General features: G+C 36.4%; 1 protein-coding gene across 9 annotated transcripts in view; it reads left to right on the forward strand.

Annotated features, from left to right (window-relative positions):
* Nucleotides 1-13373, forward strand: part of RASAL2 (RAS protein activator like 2) — a 302791-nt gene that overhangs the window by 200254 nt on the left and 89164 nt on the right. For 2 of the 9 annotated variants that reach the window (XM_031435714.2, XM_031435713.2), the window contains exon 1: nt 2941-4648. The exons of the other annotated variants lie outside the window; for them this stretch is intronic. Coding sequence is in view for 1 of the 2 variants with exons in the window: in XM_031435713.2 (XP_031291573.1) it covers nt 4543-4648 (106 nt within the window). In the remaining variant the exon portion in view is untranslated. Of the gene's footprint in view, nt 1-2940; nt 4649-13373 lie in introns of those variants that run through there. 9 annotated transcript variants of the gene reach the window in all.

The following is a 13373-nucleotide window of genomic DNA, read 5'->3' on the forward strand; positions in this document are numbered from 1 at the left end:
CTCCAGCCCAAAAAGAAAAATGTGTGTTGACATTTCAACTGGAATTCCACTGAGTGTAAAGATTATTTGTTGGAAAATTAACTTTCATACACATTTCTAAGTTTTAGTTGTTTTTAACTATATACAAAGAGCAAGTTTTATATATTCTTTTGGGACTTACTTTTTTCACTTAAGTATTATATGACTAATATCTTTCCATGTTGCTGCTGCAGCTCATTCATTTGACTACTGTATGATTTTTAAATTGTTCGAATGTACCAGACAACTTTAGGTTGGGTTTGGTACTGAGATTCCATCTCTCATTGAGGGATATTTGGTTTGTTAACAGAACTTTGCTGTTGATATCAGTGCTGTCACGAACTTTCTTGTATGTATCTTCTTTTATCTATTTGCAGGAGTTCCTCTTTGCTAGGAGTTCCTCTTTCCACCTAGGAGTGGAATTTCAGGGTATTAGGGAGAATAAATGTTCAACTTCAGCAAATAATGCCAGACTGTTTTCCTACCAGTAATGTACATGAACTCCAGAGAGATCCACATTCTGCCTAATACTAGATATTGTCAGAATTTTTAATCTCCATAATGAAAATAAGTGATTAATATAACCTGATTACCAGTGATATTGAACAATCTTTCATAAGTCTGGCTTTATATGTTAATGCTTTTGTGAAATTATTTTCCTCTCTTGCTCATTTTTTGTTGAGTTGTTATGGTCTTTCCATTAATATTTAGGCATTCTTTTTATGTATCTTGGTAGTAACCTTTAAACAGTTGTGTGTATTGTGAGTATATTCTCAATTTGTAACTAGTCTTTTCACTTTCTGTGTTTAAGGTCGTTGGATGGACAAAAGTTCATAATTTTGTACAAACCCATCAATCTTTTATTTTATAGTCAATATTTCTTATTTCTTATTTACAAAATTATTTCCTACCCCAAGATCTCAAGATATTTTTTATTAGGAGTTTTAAATTTTTATTCTTGACATTTAAATCCTTACTCCACCAAGAGCTGGTTTTTACATGTTTATACTTTTTTTTAATGTTGATAACTTTTTCCTGCCATATTTATTGAATAATCTTTCTTTCCCCCCATGGACCTAAGAGCACCCCATCTGTCATATGTAAAATTTCACATTTTTTTTGCAAATGTCCTCAATTTTCCTTATTGAGCTTATCCCTAGTTTATAGTTTCTTCTTTTCTTTCTTTTTTTTTTTTTTTTTTTTTTTGGAATGGGACCTTTTCTCCCTTTAATTTTTCTAATTGGCAATTGCTGATACATAAGGAAACTCTCAATTTCTGTTTATTTATCTTTACTCTAACCTTCTTACTAAATCCTTTTATTGTTTTTCAATTGATTATCTTATCCCCTTTTGCCATCCCCACTTAGGAATACATCTTATTTTCTGCAAATATTTATCATTCGTTTCTTTTTTCCTGATATGTATGCCCTTATTGCTTGTCTTACCACATTGCTAGAACCTCTTACCAGTAACATGTAATAGGCCCTGGTGAGCCTCCATCCTGTTAAAAAATAATGCTGATAATGGATAGCTTTATGCTGATCCTAACCTTGATAAAATGTTTTTAATTGTGCATAATATTACCACTGGTTTCTGTATCCTTTATTAAGTTAAGGAAGTTTCAGTCTGTCCCAGATATTCTAAGATTACTTTCAGAAGGGGTACTGGGTGTTTTTAGTTGCCTTTTCAGCATCTCTTGATATGATTATTTGGTTTTTATCTTTTAATCTATCACAATACTATATTAAAATGTTTATTTATTTCTCCCAAGTCACAGATACAAAGCCAGGAAGACCAAAGCCAACAGGTCGTTGATAATATAAACTTGTCCTTTTTAATACTCTTTAGAATCCTTAGACTGTGTGTTTGTCATCCAGCAGACGGACGCCGTGCTTGTCCTCTTACTCTGTCTCATTTTTTTTAGTAAACATCATTAATGAGTTTTCCAAGAGATTTAAACTTGTATTATTTATTAATTATCTTCAAAAAAATCTGAGAATCTCTTTTCATTCTCACTAAATACATCACTGCTGAAACATAAGGACACATTTGAGGAAGGCAAGGCAGTGACTTATCACCATAGTTTCTACACCGTAGCCAAATGGTGATGTCTTTAGGTGAACTGTGAATGAGACTGTTCTAAGTGGCTGTAGGACTTTGATAAACCTTTAACTGAGTTGTTGTTGTTGTTGAATTACGTTCTCCTGTCTGTGGCAGCTTCTGCTGCCCCAAACCTCAAGATCTTTTCAGCATATAAGACCTTAATAAAATAGAGAACACAAGAAAAGAGAGATTTGTGTTTGTAATTTTGTGTTATTTTTCCTAAAGATAGCCCCCAAACTGTACAAGCTTCAGGCCCCTCAACCCCCAAGTCTGCCTCTGCATGTAAGCCAAGAGGAGGAGGGGGTGCTTGTTTCTTCCAGTCCTGGCCCCCATCTGTGCTAAAACTGCTGGAAGGCTGAGCTCTAATGATACAATGCAAAGCAGATAGTTTTTTGGTTACTTTCAGTAATTAAACAGTCCATTTACTCTACTTCAATTTAAAATTCTATCTGATACTCAAATTAATTCCCTCCCACCACCCCAACTTTGAGTGGAAGATGCCCAGTTGATTTTTTCACTCCTTCTATCCATAGGTATCCCTTCCTTTTCTGGTTCTAACTCTTCTGATGTTGGAGCTGGGAAATGGGTTTGAGAAAGGGGACACAAGTTTTTCCTTAACTGGACATCCAATTACAAGGCTGCAGGCTGCTTCACTGCTGCATCTTGGTCAGTGTATTTATTATCTTGATAAGGCTGCTGTTAAAAAAAAAAAAAGAATGAATTTGTAATACTTTTCTTTTTTAAGTCTTCTCAATCAGTTGGTACTGTTACTACAACTACTTTTAAGTCACTGTCTGTCAAAATGACTAATTTTAAAAAGAGATCCTAAAATATTCAGCCTGAGATCTCCTGCCAATGTGGAAGCTGTTAAAACTTTTAGAGCAGCCAACCAAAACTTCAGTAAATATTAAGTGAACTCGTAAGTGCCAGGCACTGCTCCAGCCCCAGGGTTACAAAGCTGTGTCCTTAGGGAACTTACAAAGTTACCAAGGGTCCAAATGAAGAATAATGAAACACGTGGAGAGAAGGGCATGGATTCAGGATATATTGAGATAGTAACTCTAAGCAGTGAGAATTCTCTCTGAAGGCAGATTGCTAGAATACAGAGAAAGCGTAGATTATTAGAAACAGAGCTAATGTTTTGCTAAGGCAGAGGAAAGCCCTGTCTTTTTAAGAGTGCTTTTTTTTCCCCTCACAGTAACAAACCCAGTCAATCTCCAGAGAACAGGAATATTAGTGATTTATGGGTCTGTGAAAATACCTCTTCTGCTTGATTTTTTATCTCTGCCTATTAATAAGATATAAGCCTGTGAAATAACCCTAAATCAAACCCATGTAAATATGTAATGTAAATCATGTTAAAAAAAATCCATCTGGATCTGACTCCTTCACAATGACATTATAAGTGTGACAGCAGTTGAAGGACAGTCATTTGCTACATTGATGGATCTTTGAATCTTCAGCCCAACAAGCTCACTTCTCTTACTTCTTTCAGATTTCAGCCTTCTTTCCTTTACGCACACGCGCGCGCGCGTACACACACACTCACACACACACACCCTTTTCTTTCTCGCCAAGAAAGACAAAGCTATTGACAACAAGCCCAGAGTTGCCCCCAAGTTCCGACCACCGGCTCGAATTCTTATGAAGTGGACTTGTAATATCCTTAATGCTGCTGTTGGCAGTCAGTTACAGATTCCATTATTGTCGATCAATGCAGTCGCCATGCGAGGTGGGGGGAGGAATGGAGGAGGAGCAGAAGAAAGGAGGAACGAGAGCTTCCTATTCACAGATTTATCAACCTGCCTTTGCTCGCAGGAAATCTTCGTTAAAGGGGGCTGGGATGCTGTTGAAACAGCTAAAGCAGGAAGGGGTTAGGGGGGCTGCATTTTTCTTGGGCTGACTGAAAGGAAATTTGAAAACCTTTCTTCTCAGAACAAAACAAAATGCTGAATTTGTTCTTTTGCCTTTGTTTTTGTTTGATGATATGATTTACTTAACTGATTAGCTATTGTGCTGAGTGGTTATCGAAGCTGCTTCAGTGTAGGAACCTGTTTCTTTTCGTTGAGTATCTTTATTCTTTATTTTCCTTTGCTTTCTCCTGACATTGAACACAAATCATTATTCACTTTTATCCTGGCTTTCTCTTTCAGGCTAAAGCTTAACACCAAGAGACTGAAGGACAAATCTCTCTTCCCTTCTTTTCTATCACCCTCTTTTAACCCTCTCTGCTTCCTCCCCTCTCCCCACCCCGTTGTATTAGATTGATGTCACAGAGACAGAATTCAGAGTGGAGGGAGGATCACATTTTCTCTTTCATCGTTACAGCCTAGCCAGCAGTTTAAGTGTTAGACCCCCCCCCAAGAATTGAATCTCTGTGTCTTTCTTTTCCCGCTCCATCATTCAGTAATTGTGCTCTGTATGGAAAAGTTTTCTGGCTGGAGAATGAGTCTCCTTTCCCCCGGTGATGTGGCCGAGTGGTTGGATAGTAGCACGGAAGAGGAGAAGAGCCTTCTGTCATTTCTGGGTACGGTAGGGCTCCGCTTGTTCTTTTAACCCTTTGTTGTCTGAACTTCTCTTACTTTGGGGAGTAAGACCCCGAATTTTCTAAAATCCACTTTTGTATTTTTAAAAAGGGGGAAGAGGAATTAACGGAATATGTTTAAGCCATTTGCTTTTCAAGTTTTGTTTATGTCTGTAGACATAGTGCCACCAACAGTGGCTATGAGAAATAAGAGACAGTTTGCTTGGCTTTAACAAAGAGTGCCAGTTCCGTGTGCAGGGCTTACCATGTCATCTGGTCAGCTGTTCATGGTATTTAGAGAACTTCTCCTAGCCAAAATATATTATTGTTTTACTATACTTTTCAATCCAGTGGTGATGAGGCTTGCTGTGTGACATTGTGAGTAGGCTTTGTGTGCAAGAAAAGCCAGCATACAGATTGAGAAGTAGCTTTTATGCAATGCTTGAAATATTTGCAATGTTCATATGTAAGATTTCGACCAAGAATACAATATAGGACACAGGGACCAGCTATGACTTTAACTCCCCATTTGTGGGTGCTTGCTAATAAATGTCTTAGTAAAGCAGTGATTGATCGTGGGATTACTGATATAATAAATTCCTAGGAAAGTTAGGTTATAAATCCAGTTGTATCTTAAATATAATAGAACTTGATGCTTATAAAAATCCTGTGTGTGAATACTACTTTGTTAGATTAATAATTGTTTTCAAATTTATCTTTTTTATAAATGTGATTTATCATAATGTATTTCCCTAAATATAAGTATACCTTTATTATAAATGGGCACAATTTATGGTGTCCTAATTTATGCCTCATGAATATTCTGTGACCTATGAAAAGTCTTCTGCCATTCCAAAAGATATCTCTATCTTATTTTACCTTCTTTATTATATTTAGCATAAGTTTCTGTTTCGTTTTATTTAGTTGAATTATGTTTTTAATCTTAGCATTCTATAAATGATTTTTTTCATGCACTTTTGATCTGAAGAGTCATCCTAATCAAATTTTTTCTGATTCTATAAAGACTCAGGTATATCTATTTAAATATTAATCCTATTCTTAATTTGTTTATTGTGGCCTCACTTACCTTGGGCATTTGGGTGACTTTAAGAAAACACATGTACCTCTTAGCTCCTCATTTCTCTGAAGCTGCTCTTAATCTACTTGCTTCACATTCCCCTCCCCCCACACACAGAAACATCAGCGAAGAAAAGCAAATACAAATATCCCTGAGTAAAACCAACCACTTAGACCCCACTGCATTGTGGGAAGGGAAAGTGGTCATCACTAAACATCGTCCCCTTGCTCTTGCATGATATTTTTATGAATTCTAATTATCTGTCTTCAAGATTAATGTATTTCCTTTTTGGACCATTACCTTACTATGCCTAAAAAGAATTTGATCAAATAAATAGAGATGAGCAAATAAAAAGTACTATCTTTTGTGCCCCTTCCCACCCCACTCCCATTGCTGTTTAGCCATTGATGGGGGTAATACAGACAAAGGATGTTAGAGCATGCTTAGAAGAAAAACGCAAATTCCTACAAATTATCCACGTAATGGAAGGTAACCTGAGCATATGTAATAGATAAAACACAAGTAAGTCAGAGTCATGATTCTACTCAAGCACTAAAACGAGAAGTTAGTTGCTGAGTGTGTAGATGGCTGTGTATCCCAGGCTCTGCTGTGGCAGGGCCGAGCCCTGCTTGTCAGCAGGTCTTACTTGGGGGATTGAAGCCCAGTCCTGACCACAGGCAGCAAACACCTCCATCTGTGGATAGACGGGATTTTTACTAAACTGTTCTAGAGGAACTAGAAGCAAAACTCTCATTGATATAGCTTGGAATAGCTTGGCGATTAAGCAGAGCCCTTGCAGTGAGTCGTTTGCTAATGTAGTTACCGTTAATGAGAATGTGCTTTCTCCAGTGACGACGCTAATAGAAAAGAATCTGCTTTATGGTGAATCTAGGACAAGTGGAACTGAAAGGGACATTGAATCAGAGAACCTGTGCAACTGTGCTTTCTTGGCCTAAGGAGTTTCATGGCAGATTTCCCTCTAGGAGAGGAGACGAAAGAAAAGCCCTCAGTGCTGTTTGTGCTTCACTACTTCATCTCTGCATAGTAGCCACTTACCTGATGTCCAGGCCTTCCTATTAATTAGTGCACTGCTTGTTTCATGAAACTTCATAAAACTGTGCCCCCTTCATCATTCTATTTAAAAACTTCCATGGTTCCTTCATCACCTATCAGATAAAATTAAAACACCTTACTCTGGAACTTATTCTGGCCCTTCCACCTGACAGTCCAGTGTTCCTTTCCATGGTAGCAGGTTGAGGGTGAGGAGGACCCTACATTTCGCCAAATTGATTAACTTTCTGGATCTTGGACAAACATTGCCCTTTCTTACCTTTGTGTGTGCTGTTTCTTCTATTGGCAATGTCCCTTCATCCAAACTGAACTTTCCAAAACCCTAGCCGTGTTTCCTATCTTGCTCATGAACAAGATACCATGCTAGGTGCTATGGCTGGATACAAAGGATTATAAGATAAGCTGCTTGTGAGAAGCACAGAGTTTGGGGATTAAACATGAATTACGCACAACTAAGTGAGAAAGATTTAATGATAATTCAAGACAACCATGGAGAAAATAAAATATGGCAATACCTGATTGTGAGTTGAATTATCCAGGCAAAAACCGCTTTGGGGATTTGAAGAAGGGAGATACCATTTTTGATTAGGAACACTGATGATTGCCTTACAGAGATAGCATTTAATCTCAATCTTAAAAGAAAGAATATATTTTCATGGAAATGGTGAAATTTTTTGCGTGAAGGGAGTGTTACAAGGAATATTAATTTATGTTCATGCCCAGTGAGTAAACGGATTTGAACGGAATGGGAAGTTCACGTAAAGAAGTAATGAGAGATGATACTTGAATGATATTTGATGGCTCACTGTTTAGGGCCTTTCAGGGCAGGCTAATTAGTGACAGTTTTTTTATCCTGAAAGCAGTTGGGGTAGAATTAAAGATTCTTGAGCTAGAAAAAGATATGGTCAAAGTAGTTCTTTAGGAAGATATATCTGAATCTGTCATATGAGAGGGAAGAGATTAGAAGTAGTTAAATCTGTTTGAAAGCTATTAAGTGGTCCAGATATGAAATAAATGCCTCTGTTTTAACACTTAACCCTGTATATTGTAGTTAGTTGTTTGCTTATTTATTTAATCTAGATTGTAACTGTCTTTGCAGCAGGGGTTGTCTTTTCAGCACCCAGTGCACTCTAGTTGCAGATGAACATTTGCACAGCTCAGATGAGTAACTGCGATGAAAAGATGGACAGATTACAAAAGATCTGGTGACTGATAGGAGGAATGGGGAACAACATGAGTCAAAGACTGTTTTTGAAGTTGGGAGGATGGTGGTACTATTAACAGAAATAGAGAAGTTGGGGAAGGGTGCCCAGTTTTTGAGGGAAAAGTTGAGTTCTGTTTAGATATATTGACTTTGAGGTGACTAGTACACCTCTGGGTAGAAATATAGTTTTGATGTTTGGAAATGAAGTCACAGGTAGAGAGCAACACCTGGGAGCCATTAGAGAAGATAGTTGAAGCTCTGAGCAGTTATGGTGACCTCTGTTGAGGGACTGTCAAGAATAAGCAGAGAGCAGGGACTGAATCTTGAAGAGCCGCAGAGGTGGGGGTGGGGATGGGCTAGAGAGGAAGAGGAGACACTGGGCAATCCTAATGGGGAGGAAAGCCAGGATGGTGTGTCATAGCAAGTGATAAGGCAGAAAAGGTTAACAATGTGGTCAGTAGTGTCATTGGTTACAAAATCCCAAGAGAAGTCAAAAAAGACTACTGGATTTGATAATTAGAAGATTCTTAATAAACTGTGAAGCTATATCAATGCTATTTCATTCATTAGAGTTGAGGGCGGAGTAGTCAGATATTACAGGATTGAGAAAGACAGCAGACTGTGAAACAGTCACAGGTACCTCTCTTGCCTGGAGAAATCTGTGACTAATAATAGAAAGGAAGTTACCTTTTTTAAAATTGGGGAGACTTGTGCATATTTTTAGATAGAGGAGAGAGCAAAATATTGAACTTACGAGAGAGGAGGATAACTAAGAGAATAAAATCCTTTATAGGTCTGAGAGTGAGGGTGGGATTAAGGGCACAGAACTGACCTTTTGAGAGGGAGAAGGGAGGAACTCATACAGGAATCAGAGATTCACGCATCCCGCAGTTATGGAGTCTTCTCAAGTATGTGTGGAATCTTTATGCAAACAGATAATAGATTGGGACATAAACAAATCTCAACAAATCCAAGTCTTTATAGCATACAAACATATTCTCTTGATCATAGATGAACTAAGTCAGAAATTAGTACCAAAAATTTTACTTTTAAAAACCTTTACTTTTGGAAACTTTTAAGGTTATTTATTATAACTCTTTATTCAATGAAGAAATAATAATGAAAATTATAAAATACTTAGACCTGAACATCCTGAAAATAGCACATATCAAAACTTGTAAGATATTGCTAAAATAGTTACTAATGGAAAGTTATAGCCCTAATCTTTTATATTGAAAAGGATAAAATTAAGTGAATCAATGAAGCATTAAACCCAATAGGTTAGAAAAAAGAAAAAATAGACCTAAATAGGGAAAGAAAGAATGAAGATAACAGCAGATGATAATGAAGTGGAGGACAGAGATTAAACGTAATAGAGTCAAAAGCTAAGAGCTGTTTTTTAAGAAGTCCAATGAAAACAGATAACACTGTCAAGATTTGATCAAGACAAAAGAGAAAGCATAAATAAACAATGTTAAAAGTGGGGGAAAGGACACAATTATAGAAAATCAGAGACCTAAAAAATAGACTATCATGAACAACTTTATGCTAATATATTTGAAACTTACAGAAAATGGACATTTTAAGGAAAGATATAATTTATTACAATTGACTGTAGTAGGAATTTAAAAAGTAAGTAGGCCTGCTACCTATAACCATTAAAGGAATTGAATCAGTAGTTTAAAGTCTACCACCAATTATGGTTTGATTTCTTATATAACTTGACTTCTGAAAAAGAATGAACGCTGAATCACACTTGGATTAATATTTACAATCAATGATAAGGCATTTTCATTGCAAATGAATAAATGGACATTCTGGTATCTAAAATTTTTTTTTTAAAAATGCTAAGAACCATACTAAAACCTAAGCTTTGCAATTGAATCCATATTGAGTCCCACAGATGGTCATGGTTACCTTAGGGTTTTTAAGTCTTACCTTCTTTGTCTAGGGGGTAGCCTTAGAAAAGAAAAGAAGAAAAAAAGAGAAGTTCTTTCAAAAATTTTCCTTATATGCAAATAAAAAACTAAAGGAAATCAAGCTGAACAGTTATCTAAAGAAAATGGAAATGAATAAGAAACCATCAAGACTTAAACCTGATTATGTTTAAGTGTGCTTCTTAATAAAACCTGAAATTTTGTGAATTTTTAAATAGAATGGTGCATAGAAGGAAAAACTTGATCTCCCATGAAGCTTCTTTATCAAAATCTCAATTATGGTGGAAGATTCAAGTTAGTATACATAAAATAAGAGTGATTCTTACACTTGACTAGATGGTACACTTTAATGCCATTTGTGAATTAGAAATAGCTAGAAAATTTATTAATGATTTTATTATGAATTACATTAAACCATCTGAAATTGCTGATATTTTACCATCTTAACATATAAAAAAAATGTATGATCACACGTGTTTATTGAAGGAGACAAAAAGTGGCCAGACTGTGCTCAACTTTTTCTTAGTTGTTTAGTTAGAATTTAGTTGTTACCAATTATCTTTTATTCTGTTTCAGTACTCTGTGAGACAAGCAAGAATGGGTGCAAATGGTTTATGGAAGCATTGTGGGAGAAATACTTAAAATTGAGAGAATTATATTTATTGAAATTTGTTTTATTTGAAAATCTAGACAGGATCCCCATTATTCAAATCTTGCAGCACACGACCTGAGTTTTAGAACAGTGTAATGGGCAGGACTATAATCTGGTACCCAAAACTAGAGAGCATATAATCAAGTCATATGAATTTATACAAATGTATTACTTAGAAGTCAAAGAAATGTGAATAATTAGGCCTAATTTTATGGAAGTAGATGAATTGAAATTGGTATTGATGGTAACCTAAGATTTGGCAGATACATGAAAACCATTAGCAAAGACAGGCGCAAGGGAATGAAGATGGCCTGTTTTAAGATCAAAGATCATCTGACTAAGGCAATTTGTTGGAGAGTGTTGGCAGAAAAGAGTGACTGTGTTAAGGTGGGGGCTAGGTGATTTTTGTTCAATGCCTGATTGTCTGTCTTTAAGATCTCTGGGAAGATAATTACATCAAGAAAGTAATGTTTTAGGGAGATTAATCTGGTAATGGTGAGCAGGATAGCTTTAAGCAGAGAGAAACCAGGCATCAGTGAGATCAGTTAGGACGGCCCTGCCATAATTTACAGGAGAAAAATAAAAAGTCCTGGGCTAGAGTGATACATGGTAGTGTAAATAAAGAGAACAGAAAGAAGCCAACAGTCATTGTGAAGACTTAATAGTGTCCAGTAGCTGAAGTGGTACAGATGAACATCATAGACTCCTGCCTTTTCTGTTACTTTCACTAGTAAGTGGTGTCCAGTGTAAAGGGTTTTTGTTTTTTATACAGTGCCACATGCGTATCTCAGTAAATGACCAAGTTCTCATCTTCATATTAGAGGCTTAAATATTTGTATGTTTTCAATACTTACAATGCTTTTTATTAATGTTTGTTTTGGAGTAAAACCCAAACTAGTTTTAAAAACCCTGGGGCATAATCAAGGATCAGATTTTTTTAAAAAAGATTTAGAGATGAATACTGAAATCATGGTATGAATAATCTAATTATACCCAGAATTATATATGAAACATGCCAGTAATGAGAACATATTAAGTCAGCTATAGAAAAAGTAAGCTCTTAGAACATATGTGTAAATTAGAAGATGTATTGTCTCCCAGAGTTGAAGACAAAATATTATTCACCAAAATGAAGCTATGAGATTTAAAAAATCTTGTAAATAACTAGATTGAAATATTCAAAACAGTCATTTTATGCTGAACAATGCTTTCTAGTTATTTAGAGTTTGTTCTTTGTAAAACCTAAAATCTTAATGCTTTCTATCTGTGTTTGGCCTAAGTGGTACTGAAGATTACTTTATGAGGATAGAAAGGCAGGTTCTTTTAACACTTTTTAAGAGCAGTTTTAGATTCACAGCAAAATTAAGAGGAAGTTACAGAGATTTCCCATACATATACCCTTGCCCCCACTAATGCACAGCCTCCCGCGTCATCATCCCCCACCAGAGTGATACATTTTTTACAGTTGATGAATCTACACTGATACATCATAATCCCCGCAAGTCCACAGTTTACATTCGGATTCATTCTTGATGTTGTACATTCTGTGGGTTTGGACAAATGTGTAATTTTTTACAGTATCATACAGAGTATTTTCGCTGCCCTGAAAGTCCTCTGTGCTCTACCTTTTCATCCCACCCCCTAAGGGCAGGTTATTTTTTTTAAAAGGTTTTTTGTCATTTTTCTATTCAAGGAATCAGTAGTAGGTATTCTTTATAGTGTGACTCCTATTCTGTTCACATTCTTTCACCATTACATGAAAGGAACCTCTCTCCGTCTTTACCCCATTGCCTCACCCCTCTTTGTTCCTTGACTGGGGTATCCTTATTAGCATCAGCATTCCAGGATTGAGAGTTTTCTTTGATGGGATTTTGTTTGCAGTAAATTATCCCCAAAGAGTATGATTTAATTCTTTAAATATGTGAAGAATTGTGTGCATATTGTTAAAGTTCTTTGAGTTACTTTTAGGAAGAAGTAAGACAATTGGAGTTTCCATGATTGTTTATCTTATTTTTTCTCCGAGACAGCCCATTATGCGAAACACACAGAGAACAGATAGCATGCGTGGTGACTAGAGGTACAGGCGCTAGATCCAGACCGCGTGGGTTCTGATCCTGCTTCTGCCCGTTACCAGCGTGCAGGCAGGGGCAGAGGGCTGAGAGGACTTCTCCCCGTTTCCTCATCTGTAAAATGGGGGTGATAATGCCAATTCCAGAGAATCACGGTGAGAATCACAGAGAAGATTAGCGTAAACACTTAGCATGGAATAAGGAATAATCAGTGATAGTTTGATGTCACAGTTATCCTTGGTAAGTTTTTATTATTACTGTTAAGATCCCTGTTGTTATCACTAAGAACCAGAGATACGCTTTGCATTTGAAACTTAAGATACCATGTTAATATCCCTGAGCTGTTTTTTCAGCCTTTCTGGCTAGCTACTGTTTGCATTAAAACTGTTCTCTGTCATCTTATCCAGTATCATCACGTGAAGCCCTAAACTGAAGAAACGGAATACTTGTGGGTGTTCAGATTGCTTGACCAGACAGAAATCTGTTTTCCTATTATAGTAACAAGAAGAATTTTTAAAATAATAATAATAATAATAGAGAATAAGTTTGTTGAAGTAAAGAAAAGATGGGGGAGACTAGATGGCTCTGCTTTCTGAGAATTCACCACATTTCTGTACTTAGCACCAATTTGTACGTATCGAAATAAGTGTCACGGGCATGCAAACTTGAAAGGCCTGCTTGTTTGAGTGAAGTAGTGCAGTCTGAGTGATACAAATC

The sequence above is a fragment of the Camelus dromedarius genome, chromosome 23 (assembly GCF_036321535.1).
Source record: "Camelus dromedarius isolate mCamDro1 chromosome 23, mCamDro1.pat, whole genome shotgun sequence".
NCBI classification, from domain to species: Eukaryota; Metazoa; Chordata; class Mammalia; order Artiodactyla; family Camelidae; genus Camelus; species Camelus dromedarius.